This window comes from Stigmatopora nigra, chromosome 2 (genome assembly GCF_051989575.1).
Source record: "Stigmatopora nigra isolate UIUO_SnigA chromosome 2, RoL_Snig_1.1, whole genome shotgun sequence".
Taxonomy (NCBI): domain Eukaryota; kingdom Metazoa; phylum Chordata; class Actinopteri; order Syngnathiformes; family Syngnathidae; genus Stigmatopora; species Stigmatopora nigra.
Genome location: NC_135509.1, coordinates 6,310,457 through 6,325,567, shown reverse-complemented (window position 1 = coordinate 6,325,567; position 15,111 = coordinate 6,310,457). Strand labels below are relative to the sequence as shown.

Here is a 15,111-nt window from a genome sequence, read left to right as displayed (position 1 = left end):
GCCTGAGTTGTTTGCTCATCCCCTCCCTTTGTAGAGGAGGAACTTATAGCTGAGAAATCCAAGAGCACTTTGACCCTGTTCTTCCTAAACTTACTAGTTACTCCATGGATTGTTAATAATAAACCACAAAAATACATATTGCACTGGCTCACCTTGTCCAATAGGAACGCACGGGTAGTAGCTCCAGTGAAACGGGTAGAGTTCAGCTCTACTCTACAACATTAGTAAACCAAAAAAAAAAAAAACACATCATTACACAGATGGCACAATAAACATGTCTTTTTTATGTTCCTTTTCTGTTTGAAACGGCAACGCCAGTACATCCATTGATATTTCATTAGAGTAGAGTTTATACAATTTTTAAAAAAGGATATTCCAAGGGATAGTAACTTTTAAAGTACTTTTATTCAGAATAAGGGAGTTTTTATATTGAACTAGCTATATGAATTGTATGCAATGTGCCTTAAATGCAACTCCATGATACAATATAGCATAGACAAGGATGACAGTCTAACTACCAAGTCCACCTCCAAGTTAAGGACCTCTAGTGGAGACAATATGTTGAACAGATTATCTTGTTGTGGCACTAAAGTGACCTACTACAACTACACCGTTGAACCAGGTGTTCAATTTTCAGACTGTACAACAAGGATTTTTTGTTTTAAATAAAGGAATGTATTCTGTTTTGCTTTCTTATTTCAGGCAGGGTCATCATAAAAATGTGAGAAAAAATGTTCATGAGAATCCCATGCACAGTACATTATCTTGGCTCGCCACCATCGCTTCATAATCAGTTATTCATTCACCTTGAGGGATGATAAGAAATCATATCTTCAGGATTGTAAGCATGATGGAAATTCAGGGTTTTTCTCTGTAAAAAAATGAAAGCACAGAACATGATGCTCCTTTATAAATGGTTAGTTTATATACAATCAAGTCATCTCTTAGTGTTGCACTATACAGTACAGTATATATGATAAGTAATTTGACCTCATGTTAGCTTTCAAAACTAAAAGGATCAAGTGTTATGACTGCATAAAGATGAGCAGAATATCATAACAACAATTTCATGTATTGGGAAAGTGTCGAATGCATGCATTTCTGAGTCTTACCACACCTGTTCACATATATTAAAAAAACTGAAACATGATTTTTATAGCTGTTGATGTCAGCTAATCTTAATATAACAGCCTTGTGAGGCAACACACTAATACTTTACTTTTATCCATAAGGAAGTGAATACTCTCAAGGTCAGACAGACAAGCAGAGAATGTGCTGATTTTAAAGTCCAGGTCAAGGTTATATTTCTACAAAACAATTTAAAATGCTTATCTATGCCAAAATGTTACAATCATAATAATACACTTAAAGGTGGTTACTTTGAAGCATTGTTTTAAAGAAAACAACATACTGAGGGAACTCACTCACTAAGATCCAAAACAAAAATGAAGTGCCAGTAAAGTTACTAAAACATTTTAATTCTGGCATTCAGCACTTAAAAATCCTACGTAATATCGTAGCACAATCACAATGTTCAGGATTAGTTTACTTTCACTATATGGAAATAAAACGCCATTAGGTGTCTAATCAGAGTCATGACTTCTCTTATCCTAAGAACAAGTGCGAAAGGCCCACCCCATCGATCATTTATGATATATGATAGTACAAAAGAAAGCCAGGTACAACTGATAATAGATATTCAGTCCTGAGCGTCTGACAGTGAAACCAGAAGAAAGAATTTAGGGGATGATCAATGATGATTAATTCTAGAAAAAGATCACTAATATTTAGAAACAAGATGATTCCTCTGTTTCTTATAGCCAACTTCTTTGAGCTCTCTTGGACAAAAGGTCCGTTTTTTTTAAATAATTTCTGTATGTGTTGCGCCAATGTTGGATTTGGGAATATTCATTTTAAAAGTGAAGATAAAGAAATATGGTTAATGTATGTAAATATTGGATTTATTTTCTCTCACCAGTTAATGGGGTGCCTTGTGATCAGATGCTCCAGCACCCTCCTTTGAATGGTATTTGCAGGAGGCTCTGTTTAATCACATTGAATATATTTTTAAAAGATGCATGATTATTCAGATTTGTTTTATTTTATTTTAAATATTTAGTGAACAGTGTACAGCCTGCAGATGTGGAAGTTTTAGCATCAATTGGACTACATAGACGCAGGTGAGTTTTATCATCACACATTTGTTTCCTAATCTGCAAACAGTCAACGTGTTCTTTTTCATTATTATAGTACTGAGTTGTCCACTGTAATATCAAGACTTCAAGGTAAACATTTTATTTTTTAGATGAAACATGAACATTTGAACTAAAACTCAGAGCCTATGTACTAGTTCTCTTTTCTTCTTTTCTATCAGAGCTGTTGAATACATTCAGTCCTGGATTGTCAGATGTGTATTTGGGAGAAAATGACATAAATGGCCCTCCGTACGGAAGAGAATGGTAAAAAATATTTGTCTAACCTATAATAAAAGTGTACTTCTTTTTCTTTTTTTTTTAATGAAATGTTCTGTTTGTAGGACATTGCTTGAGCAAGCAGAAAAGGCATCTTTCTACCTCCAGAATAGTCAGGTATAATTTGTAATCCATACTTTATATATGATATGCTCTGGTTATCTTAATTTTGAACTTGTTTTTTTTTGTAGCAATCTTGGAAGCTGTTTCTACTTTTTGTGCAAGTGGATCAATTTTGTGCTTGCAACCAGCAGGAGGTAAATGTGTATAAAAAATAGAGGTCATCCCCCCCCCCCCCCCCCCAATGCTCATTTAAATAATGGTGAATGTAATGGAAAAGTTTATAAAGGCCAATTTCAATTGGGATGACGAGATGTACAGATAATTTAACCTTAGATTATTGATCATCTCAATGGTACAATCAGCATCTTGCATCAAATAATGCCATAAAAGCGGAGCTATGAGTCCATTGATGGCAGTTGTGAGATAAAAAAAAAAAAGTTGAGGTCACCTTGATGCACGTTGTGCTTGTTGTTGCAGGTTCGGGCCGTTATCACATCAATGATCGGTGAGGTGGACGCAGCCTTGGCACTGTTGCGTGCTCAGGTTGGCATTCTATTAACTGATCTCATGTTATCAAAAGCCACGTCATTCTTGATTGGTCTCACTGTCCAATTGTCCTACAGTTGAAGAAGACTCTTGTTAGTGTTGCATTATGGGATGGAAACAGCAATAATCTGCAAAGCAGGTATGTGTTTAGGGAGTTATTTCTGTATTGAGTATTTTTTTATGCATGTTTTCATCAGAAAAACAATTTTAAAACTACACTTGGCTAGGAAAGACTCATTTACTGTCTATTATATGGAGTACTTTACATTGCAGCATAGTGTGAAATATTCAGTATTGTCAATTTATTCCCATAGAATAAAATGTACAAAGATGTGCACTCATTCTAGCACATAACGACATATTTCTCACATTTACTTGTTGTAATGACATCCATATTATGGATACACACCACAAGTGTTTTATTTTTATTTTTTTATTATAGGATGTGTGCATGCATAGGAAATAATGAAGATGGAGAGATTAAACTTCGAAAAGCCATGTTGACCCACGCTCTGCAGGTATATTGTATTTTATGTTTATCTTTTCATCTTTAAATCTTACGCTTGGCAAAATAGGACTGCATAATTAATATTGTGCACCATATTTTGTGCAAATATACACGTACATCTGTAGTACAGAGCAGATGATTCTCGTACTTTTAGTTTTTAGTGTGTTATTTTTTGGAAGGGTGCCGTGAAATGGAAACAACAGGCTTTCACAAGATAGTAATTGTATGTGATAGCGCTAAATAGGGCCAATGTGATATAAAAGATTTAGATGTACACACATCATGTACAGCCGTTTTAAAGATAAAAGATAGCATTTGCTCCCTGAACTATATCAGAGATGATACATGTGAGGCTACTTGTCTAAACAGTTAGTATCCTTTTATATGTTTGTGCAAAGAACATTGATAATTTGAAAGCACACATTTTTTTAAACAGAATTTCTCAGCCTTAATAGCCATCGAAATGTCTCTTTTTCAGAATCTTTTGCATAAACTGCAATGATTGCCTTTTTATCCATTAAATTTCTGGTACCCAAGGCATTTTTTTTTAAATTCCAGGTGTCTTTGTATGAACTTCTTTTGAAGAGACACTGGTACAATAACAAAGATAATTTCAGTGTCATCCTGCAAGATAAACCTCTCATCACCTACTTCTCTTCATCTAATGTGAGTCCTCTTGTGTCTTTATGTCACTTGGAGATTGAAAAATCTCTTTACAGTGCTTTAACAATGCCACAATCACAAAAAAAGTTTGTTTTGTAACAAGCATAGTGCATAATGTTGATTGCTGCCCTACACACAGATTGGGAAGCCTCTCTCTGGGACAAGAGCGTCACAAGAGATTGATAAACTGACAGTGCAGTTGTGGACGAACCTGGTGAGGATTAACCAAAGTGACAGCAATGTCCCTTCCCTCCAAGCACAGTCGGCCATTATTGTGTCAATCATGTGTTTCAGTTGCAACCTGCAAGTGAGAAACATAACACAGATGACAATGGGAATGTAATTGCTCTGCAATGTCCAACTTTGGTGAGTACCGACGAGGTTGAGGTGTTATACAGGGAGCAGCACAATAATGGAGTTGCATTTGTTTAGTAAATTTGTTTTGGGGATAATTCAAATGGGCCGTCATGTTAAATGATGGTACATACATTTTCAAGTTTTCTTATTATAAGTCCTAGCTGCAATTTGAAGCTTTTTGCTGATAAGGAAATATTTTCTGACAATATTACATCCTAACAAGTACAAATGCTGTTTAATCAAAGGGAAATAAATATTTATTTGTTACTACATTCCTGTATTTTCAATTTGGGTTGACAGAATGCAAAAAAAAAGTGTATGTGGCTAGTGTCTAAAATTAGGATGGATCATCTTTGTCTCTCTTTGCCCTCCCCTGAAAAGGACCGTCCCTTCCTCAGGACGGAGGGAAACTCTCCTACAAATCACGGTGGCAACACAGATGCTCTCATCTATTCAGTAAGTGGTCTTTTGAGACACTTTTAGCCAAATGGGAGCCTTTAAGGCAGTTGTGTGTGCTTCTTTTTTAGTTCTAATTCTTAATGTGTTGTATTCATCTGCTCAGAATATGGGCACACCGATGCCTTGTGACGACTTCAGCCCTTCGGACTCAATACCTACAACTGGTAAGTGGCTAGAATGTGGCTTTACCATTTTTTTAAATTAATTCATTTCCCAAATCTAATCCCATTGCTCAATTGCACATTTGACTATTACTTAATGTATAATATTCAAACATTTGCTTTTAATATATATTTTTTAAGTATTAATGAAGATTCTCGCTCTAATATTTCTCTCTGGTTACATAATTAGAGATTAAAAAGTAACATAACTACAAATATCTGTCAACGCAAAACTAGGAAAAACACAAGTATACGTACATATACCATGGACTTAGTATATTTGAATATCTGTGTTGTTTTACTTCCCACCAATGATGTATTATCTCTAAGTTTTCTTAAGTTTATTACCATGTCTATTACTTTGCACGTGTGCCACATAGTTAATGAATCTGAAATTGTACCTGTTGCTCTTTGTATGTTATCAGTGCATGAACTCAGGCCAGGAGATATCAGAGTAGTTGCTGCAGTGGGAGACTCTTTGACGGTAAGTGAATCTCATCATGGTATCAAGAGGGCAGAAGAAGCTGTCAAAAGATCGTAAAAGTGTTGTGTTAAGGGATATGCAGAAATGTAACGTTTCGGATAGCAGATAAGCCTCTATTGCTTATCAGAACATTTAAATAAAAAACACAATGTTTTGTATCGTTCTAAAAGACAGATATGTCCGTGAAGATGATATAGTTAAAACAATGGATTTTCAAAGTAGGCCAGATGACAAATGGCAGGTGAAATTTGGCATTGATATATATGTACAACAGTTTTAATTTATATACATTGCAATGTGACATAAGTGAGGTTTTAAGTCGACTGTTTTTTATAGTCATATTTAAAAAAAATAGATATATGGGAGAACATTTTTTATAGTTAATTTTGATTTTTGTTCCCAGGCAGGGAACGGAATTGCCTCCAGCAAGAGCAACGTTCTGGATGTGCTGACTCAATACCGAGGTTTATCCTGGAGGTGCTTCAAACTTTACTTTTTATCAAGATTAAACAAAAACGTATTTACTACAGGCTGGAAAATTAAATATTTTAATGCTTCATTTAGTATTGGCGGAGATGACAACCTCACAATTGTAACAACTCTACCCAGTAAGCTTGTTTTTTTTAAAAAATAATTCTTGATTTCAATTGATTGATTGTATTATAATGAAATATTGACTTTTTTAATGTTCTGATAGATATATTGAAGCATTTCAATGCCAATCTGACGGGCTACTCTGTTGGAAAAGGGAAGCAATTTACACCTCAGGCTTTTTTCAACCAGGCTGTTGCTGGAGCAACAAGCAAGTAAGTCATCCCAGATACTGCTATCTCACTGTCATTATTTGTTTTAAAGTAGAAAATAGTCCTTAATTGAGTCTTGGTTTATCATAAGAATTGGTCTCTTTGCATGTGTTTGTCATGATATAGGGACATTCCATCTCAAGTGCAAACTCTTGTGGCAAAAATGAAGAATGACTCTGTAAGTACACCAATCTGTTCCATGAGAAATTGAGTAAACAACAAAACTAAATTGACTTCTGCAGAAAAAAAAGTTAAATGGTTATAGTGCACATACGATTATTATTATAAAATCCCTCCTCTAAACATTTTCCCTCTTTAAAATCCTGTTATAGCGCATCAACTTTGATTTAGACTGGAAAATCATCACTGTATTCATCGGCGGAAATGACATCTGTGACTACTGCTACAATTCTGTAAGTACTTCTTACTTGAAAGAAATAGAATGAAAATAGATGCTTGATTTTCCACCTTTGCAGCAATTATATTCCATGGAAAATTTTGTGAAAAGTGTCCAAGAAAGTCTGGATTATCTTCACAAAGAGGTAAATAGACAAAACGCTGCTCAAATATCCCTACATGGTGGTTTGACTGATCTGAATATCTTTGCCAGGTACCCCGAGCTCTGGTTAACCTAGTCGAACCCTTGCACATTATCCCATTGAGAGAAATGCATCTGGATGCTTCATTAAAATGCCCTACCTGGCTGGTTAAGTGAGTATCAGATCACTACTGTCATTTAAAGCCCCACTAGATTCAAAATTAGCCACTCATACACATAAGAAAAAAATGTGTCAGCCATATGAATCATAAACCCCTATGGGATAGAAACAAAATGTCAGAAAAGAGTAAATTACACTATTTAACACGTCTTCCCATTGCCTCCTTTTTCCTTCTATTGCAGTATTATATGCCCATGTGTAATCCTCCCAAAGACCACCTCAACAGCAATGGAAGAACTTGAGGAACTAAATAGAAATTATCAGGTAACAGAATATAAATAAAGCCAAACTGCATGAAGTGATGGAATAATTATACTGCCGTCCGCCACACAGTCCATGCTGAGCGAGCTGATCGAATCCGGTCGTTACGACACTCGGACCGACTTCACGGTGGTCATCCAGCCTTTTTTTCCGAGACATCGTCGTCCCCAAACTACCGGTAGGTGTAGTTGTATCATTTAGATCTCACTTAAAGCATAAAAAAATGACTTGATAACAAGTTAAAGTCATAGGTGACTTCTTATGTGTTAATACATTGAATTTATGATCATTATTCTGTTCCAGGATGGCCGTCCTGATCGCTCTTACTTCAGTGCCGACTGTTTCCACCTGAGCCAGAAGGCCCAAACTCAGATGGCGCGCTCCTTATGGAACAATATGGTTAGACACACTACAATATTCCCCTTCAAACCTATACATAGCTCCATATATCTACAATAGCTTTCAATCTACAACCCAAAAAAGTTCCTACATGGTTAACATTACTCTCTTTTCCCCCCCTGATTCCCTCAGCTGGAACCACTTGGAAACAAAACATCTGTGCAAAATTTTACCACAGACCTGAAACTAAAATGCCCTTCAAAGGTAGGACAGTTAAAGTAAATGATCATACCTAAGTATTGTGTGCAGTAACACACAGTGATATTGAAATATTTCTCTTTGTGTTCATAGACATCACCATTCATCCGAACCTATCATAACAGCAATTACACATATGCTGGTCCTGAACCAACACCAGCACCCAATAAAGTAAGCATATGTATACAATATATTGCATTTACATGTGCTTTAAAGACACAGCATGATATATCAAACAGCAATTAAAGTGGACCACAAAAATGATCTCTGCAAATTGTTCTTTTTCTTCAGAATTGAGGAAGTGACTTTTTATGTGTGGACCTTGTACCATCACCCTCAGAACCAACCTCAGGTAAGATACAGTAAACAACCAGAACACCCTTTGAAACAATTAACAACATTATCCTCATATTTTTCTAGTTCACAAGCTAAGACCAGCAGACATTAAGGTGGTGGCAGCATTGGGAGATTCCATAACGGTTAGTTTCAAAAGTATAAAAAAAAGAATGAATAACTGACAACAGCACTGCCATTAATTACCATGAAACCACCTTATCAGTTGGTTATATAGCTTTCTCACAAAGTCACTGTGACGACTGATAAATTAACGGTACTTATATTTTCACTTTCTCTGTCTATTATTTGGACACAGGCTGGCACTGGTGCGAAAGCAAAAAATCTTTTAGAGCTCAGTAGAGAATACAAAGGCGTGTCTTGGAGGTAAACTACACCAACCGTAGATGCGGAATGACACTGTCTTGAATAGATAACCATGCTATTTTTCTCCCTTTGTTTTTTCATGCAGTATTGGAGGGGACCGCTCTTTAGATACCGTCACAACGCTACCAAGTATGGATCACACGGAACACTTTAATCTAGAGTCTGAGGTTTTGGTTCTAATCTCTGCTCAGTTTGATTTGTTTATATTTAACAGACGTATTTGTGTGTGTCCTCAGACATTTTAAAGAAGTTCAATTCGGCCCTGAAAGGCTTCTCTAAAGGTCAGGGTTCAAGACAGAAGGGATTCAACATGGCTGTAGCAGGAGCCAAAGCCTTGTATGTATTTACTTCTTTGTCACTTTTAAAATTGGATTTAAATGGGAATATAACAGAAATTTTATAAAGTGTTATTGTTACAATAAACTAACTGTAAAAGAGTAGTAGTACTTACATCATTGTAGTTGTCTGTCTCATGTTATTTTTGCATCTCATCCATTACAGGGACATCCAAAGCCAAGTTGAAATTCTCATAAAAGCCATGCGGGAACACAAGGTATGTCCTATAAAAAGAAGATCACAAATTTATTATACTTTATTAGTTAATCATATGTGAATCTTGTTCATGCAGGATGTGAACTTTAACAAGGACTGGAAACTTTTGACCCTATTTGTTGGAGGAAACGACCTTTGCCATTATTGCACTGATCAAGTAAGTGCTTTCACACCCAAATAAAAAACATGCAAATATATTTTTTTCAGATATTATAGATAATATTTCCCTTCATAGTGAAGCAATCACATGATAATGCAACTTTAATTTCAACAGAATAATCTGTCGCCAAGTAATTACAGTCACAATCTGATGCTGGCTTTGGACAAACTTTACCAGGAGGTAAATTGTATAATAATATCATAAATACAATCATCACAGAGTCCTATTTTTTCCTAAATGTCTATTCTTATGCATACACAGGTACCCAGACTATTTGTAAATCTAGTGGAGATCATGGAAATAGACACATTAAAACAAGTCAGGAAAAATACATTAGGATGTTCCTTGCTTCAAAGGTTTGTTTTGAAAAACAACATTCATTTTTTTAATCTTGCAGCCCACTTTCAAGTGTTTTCTTTCCTTTTATTTCCTCCAGAACATCCTGTCCTTGTGTTATAAACCCAACTGAAAATTCCCCAGAGATTGAGAACATTAAACAAATCAATCTTGATTACCAGGTATATTAAAACTATATCTATGATCATATTTCCACCATATTAGAAAAAAATACACTTTCCCCCCCTTTAGACTGAAATCCATCATCTAATATCTGGATCTCGTTATGATGGGAAAGACGACTTTGCTGTTGTTCTCCAGCCATTTTTACATAACTCCTTCATTCCTCTTATAGGCGTAAGTTTAGGAAATATATGTTATATTAAATTCTACTTGTAAACATTTAAAAAAAATGTTTTCTTTGGTTTGACAAGGAGGGGGAAGCAGATACAACTTTCTTTTCTGTGGACTGTTTTCACATCAGTGAGCGAGCTCATGCTGAGATGGCTATAGGATTGTGGAATAATATGGTGAGTAATCCACCTATTAACACTTTAATGAATGATAAAATGTTTTTAAAATCATTTTTCCATTGTTTTCCTTAACAGTTAGAACCTGTTGGCAGGAAACAAGCATATAACAACTTCACTTATGACCGCTCCAAGATTCACTGTCCTACTCAGGTATAGAAATCATGTGCAAAGGTGCATTGATACTAAGACTTTTCAATTATTATTTTTTTTACAATAGGTCAGTTCAATTTCCCAAATACAGGATGAATAAAGTTATCTAATCTAATCCAATTCTTGTATGAAAGCATTTCAAGTCAGTAAAAGCAATGCAATGAAGTCATACTCTTGGATATATTATGCATCTTACAATATAGTGTTGTACTTACATGTCAGCCTCACAGCTCTGGGGTCCTGGGTTCAAGTCCAGGTTGGTCCACCTGTGTGGAGTTTACATGTTCTCCCCCTAATGTCAATCTCTGTTTAGTCAGTCATAAAAAAAACATTTTGATCCTCCATACTATTACATCAACAAATTCTGATGAACTGAACCACCTTTAAAGTTAGTTCAAATCCAACTAGTTATACAATATGAAGTTATGAACCCATATTATTCATACAAACGAGTTATCAGTATTTTTTTAATTTCCCAAAGAATGCTAAGGAGATTTAGGTAAAGGGAAGAAGATATTTAACTATAATGCATTTATCCTTTTGGTGTTTTTGAATGACATTGCTATGATTTTAAATGCTTTACAGTACATGCCCATCTAGTGAATAGAAAGTAATTGTCCATATTGGCACATAGATTGATGGTAAAGTTGTATAATTTTTCCCCCTCTAATAGGACAGTCCATTCATCTTTACCAAAGTCAACAGTGCACCAAGTCCACCCGAGACATCCACAACTCCCACTGCCGCCTCCCCAACCAGTAGTACACAAACAACAACTACAAGTAGTACAACACCATCATCATTAGTGCCCCGGTGCGCACCCAATCAACCAATGTGGGTTCCAGTTGTAGTGGGACTTGTTGCTTTACTGCTTGGCATTACCACTAGCTGGCTTGTGGTCACTTTTGTGATACATAAAAGAAAAACAGAAGATCCTGTAGCAATGAAAATAACAGGATTATAAATGCAATGAGTTGCCTCAGTGCCAGTATTTGGCTGTGTTGTGCGAGGACATAAGCAATAGGAACAAAAGGAATAACTAAAGGAGGCATACTTTGCACCAGTTCAAATTGGGATAAACCCCCTTTTAAGCACTTTGGTTCCAAAATGTCCAATGAGGTGCAAATAGTTCTATTATTTCCTCACTACTCATTGTTGTCAAATATGTATATGCTCATGAATATTGAAATTGAGTTTTTCTTATGACTGATTTGAATACATGTATTTATTTCTTGTGTTATTTTTGTAGTTTTTCTAATATATAAATACAATAAAGATCATTTAAGCTAAGGATTGTAGCTTTGTTATTAAACCAAAAGGTTTAGAGAAAGACAGCCTATATTCTCATTTGGGAATATACTGACATAACCGTATGAAGATAATAAGCAGATATTTTATTGTTAAATAAAATTCACAGTTGACTCACTGCTCTGCCTTAAATATAAAATACATACTCAGCCTTTTTTTGGCATGGGCCCATTGCAATAACAACAATGACTGATATTAGTATTGCATGTTATGTACACAACTTACTACATACTCAGTCAGATTTGAGGGCTTGCAGCACCGACTGAGGTACTCTGCTGGCGTAGTATTCATGATTTCGAAGTGTCGCGAGCACGCCAGCGGAGTTCATTCGTTTCACGTTAGCATCATATTGGTATGGATTATTATATATGTCTGTTAGTTTGCCTGGTAGAGAAAAAGAGCATGTAAAAATTAATGATGATGTCCTTGGTGTTTGCAAAAAAAATAAAGGATTTTTCATACCTCCAACACAATGCAGGAAAACTTCAGGAGCACACGTGTCCCACTTTTTGGTTCCTGGACTTGCAAAGACGTAAGCGGACGCCTTGCCCTCAATAAGTTGGATGATCTACAGAAAAAGGAAAATGTTATAGAAAAGTTTGTGTGTAAAAGAATTTTGAATCCCCTATTTAAAACATCACCTACAGTCTGTTTTTTTTTAATGAGGCAACAATTTCAACTCAGATTTTCTGTCTTTACCAAATATAAATAATAATCCATTTTTCATTTGAAACAAACAAGCAATAGACCACACCACGTACCTTGTTTCCAGCTCCACCCACTCTAATAACCTCATGAGGTTCCATTGCATTGACACAGTCTGTTACAATCTTGTTGCTATGAGAACGGGTAGTAGTAACTATGCGTTTGTCATTGGGAGCTTCTTTTAGTTGAAATCCAAAGGCACCCAAGCCGAGCATGGCCCACATGGTTCTCCCCAAGTGGACTCTGGGCTCAACCTAAAGAGAGAAAAGAATCATGAGTGACTACAACAGAGAGGAGGAAAAAGGCACGTTTTTTTAAAGATGGGCTTGGACCTGGTAGTTATAGAAAGGCTGGTTGATGACACCTGCGATTGCTCTGCCTGCGTAGGCGATTCCAATCAGCACCGTGACATTATCGAGGAGCCCTAAAGTGCATGGCAACACAGATAATTTAACTTTCAATTCAAACATAACAAAAAAAATGACAAACTACTTGCTATTATCATGTCAATACTATGACAAATGTATTTGAAAAAATATATTTATATATATAAACCAGACTTACCTTCAGTGTACTCCTTAGTGCCATCCACTGGATCCACCCAGACAACAAGCTGATATTTTGAAGACAGAATCAGAAACAAACCAGTGTTCTAAATTAAAATTTGAAAACTACAAGCTGAGAGTCAAAAACTTACAGTTAATGTACATTCAAAGTCAAGTGCAGGTAGTTGCACAAATGATCACACGACACAATAGCTCAGCCACATTTACTACATTACCCTTTAAAATCAAATGTATTCAAATAAAATATTTCCAAAAGTTGTTACCTCCTCCTCTTTCAATCCACTGTATTCTGCTGGACATATTTTGTGAAGAATTTCTTCTGATTGGCCATTTTCAATCAGGTCCTCTTTGACCTCCTCATCTGGAAGATCCTGCATAGATTCATTTGAATATACAAGTTTAAAATGGATGTTTTTTCTAGGATGCTCTGAACTCATCATCAGCCAATCACAGCCATGTATAAAAGTGATCAAAAAATTATTGTAGGGTCATTGCTTAACTAAGCAGGCCTGTTTTTGAAACATAGGAGAAAAAAAAGCTGATTCAAAATGTAAATTTATAAGGCACACTCACCTCTTCACCAATAATTGTGATTTTGGGGAAACGTCTAGACAGTGAAGCACAAATGCTCTGCTGTGCAAGCCTGTCTGCTAAAGTCTGCAGATCATGAGCTCCTTCCTAAGAACAATGTAGACAAACAGGTCTCATTTTTGACATTTTAACTCAATGGCTGGATTTCACAATGCTTGTCGTCCAATCCATTTGAGGTTGGAGGTCTCACTGCCACCCTCAGTTTAAATGGACTAGAGATCATTTCAATTCATGGGTTCACCTTTTCCACTATGCCAAGGTCTCCACGGTGCAGAACTTTCCTCACAATGTCTCCAGCTTTCTCAGCCACTTGGTAAGCCGAGGCCACCAGGCGAAGAAGCACAGCAGGACTCCCAGACATTACTGAAGTATCAAAACACATCATTTAGTTGTCATCATAATCTCTGCTTTGATGTATTCTATGTATGAACACATTGTATATACTGTCATATATTCAAAGTATATTGTCACCAATTTATAACCCTATTAACATGATTCACAGTAATCATATGTTCTTTTTCCTTTATCATTCAAGTCTTGTATTTGTTACACACCCCACGCTGATCTTGAAAGTCTACTCATTACTACCCTCTTGTGGCCACGATGGGTAAACGAAACACACCCACCTATATTCAAAACTAATGCCCATTTTGGACTGCGGGAGGGGTGCCTAAATGGAGTTTTCTCTCTTGCAAATAAACAATGTATTGAGAACTGACCTGTGATCCGATTTTTGTTTTTTTGTGTCTTAATCAAATAGATCATCCAGGACAAAACATAACACGTGGCATTCTAAGTACGGGATCGAATAGAGACGCCAATAATACACAGCACCCCCTTGATCCTAAACACACACTCATTCACACTATTGACAAACATGGGGGCCCAATTCTGAGAGGACTGACGGTGGATGCATTTTTTCAGTGCCATTGACGGCGCAAGACGTCCAATCCTGGTTTGGACGTCTAGCATCTTCAATGGCGTTTAAAATAAAGATCTATATTCTCGATTGCGTATTGTACATACTCGAAGACTGTATAACACGTGTAACAGGAGCTCACTTAAAACACACATGCCGAAGTATACACAAGGATTACTTACCAGTATGCCAACACAAACAAGAGAAGAGCCGGTTGTTATGAGTTGGCGTACATTAATTTTAAATGGACGCTAGTCGAAAAAAAACGCAATCGAAGAGTTAAGTGAGTTACAAGATAGTTAACTTCCACGATTGAGTCTTTCGTGTTTATAACTGGTAAACAAATGCGGAAGTGTTAATACCGTCATGCTTATTTATGTATAACTGCCGTCGTATATGAAAAGAAGACACTGCCTCTAGCGGTCCTTGGTGAAATTGAAAATGGATTGGCAACAAAATGATCACATTTCCCTACTTTT

At 36.1% G+C, this 15,111-nt stretch overlaps 2 protein-coding genes across 2 annotated transcripts; one reads left to right on the top strand and one right to left on the bottom strand.

Annotated features, from left to right (window-relative positions):
- Positions 1-477: 477 nt before the first annotated feature.
- Positions 478-11,833, top strand: LOC144208888 (phospholipase B1, membrane-associated-like). The gene is given in 43 exon segments (XM_077734960.1): positions 478-622; positions 1,821-1,850; positions 1,979-2,026; positions 2,120-2,180; positions 2,251-2,285; positions 2,375-2,459; positions 2,537-2,588; positions 2,663-2,728; positions 3,012-3,077; positions 3,158-3,219; positions 3,523-3,598; positions 4,147-4,254; positions 4,489-4,617; positions 4,990-5,064; positions 5,171-5,231; positions 5,654-5,712; positions 6,116-6,189; positions 6,277-6,320; positions 6,410-6,518; positions 6,642-6,693; positions 6,848-6,928; positions 6,992-7,057; positions 7,126-7,226; positions 7,417-7,498; positions 7,568-7,639; positions 7,641-7,673; positions 7,799-7,894; positions 8,027-8,098; positions 8,186-8,263; positions 8,384-8,444; positions 8,513-8,571; positions 8,745-8,812; positions 8,898-8,941; positions 9,049-9,148; positions 9,314-9,365; positions 9,441-9,521; positions 9,639-9,704; positions 9,786-9,880; positions 9,961-10,042; positions 10,113-10,217; positions 10,295-10,390; positions 10,469-10,543; positions 11,217-11,833. Coding segments are annotated over 43 exon segments (3,393 nt in total). The 3' UTR covers positions 11,508-11,833.
- Positions 11,834-11,916: 83 nt separating this feature from the next.
- On the bottom strand, positions 11,917-15,008 carry bpnt1 (bisphosphate nucleotidase 1). Its single transcript, XM_077710856.1, has 9 exons — positions 14,815-15,008; positions 13,955-14,076; positions 13,696-13,800; positions 13,386-13,493; positions 13,121-13,169; positions 12,889-12,980; positions 12,613-12,810; positions 12,314-12,419; positions 11,917-12,235 (listed from the first exon to the last, which is right to left on the bottom strand). The coding sequence occupies exons 2-9, from the start codon at positions 14,072-14,074 to the stop codon at positions 12,084-12,086; spliced, it is 930 nt and encodes a 309-aa protein (XP_077566982.1). The 5' UTR covers positions 14,075-14,076; positions 14,815-15,008; the 3' UTR covers positions 11,917-12,083.
- Between the last annotated feature and the right edge of the window lie 103 nt (positions 15,009-15,111).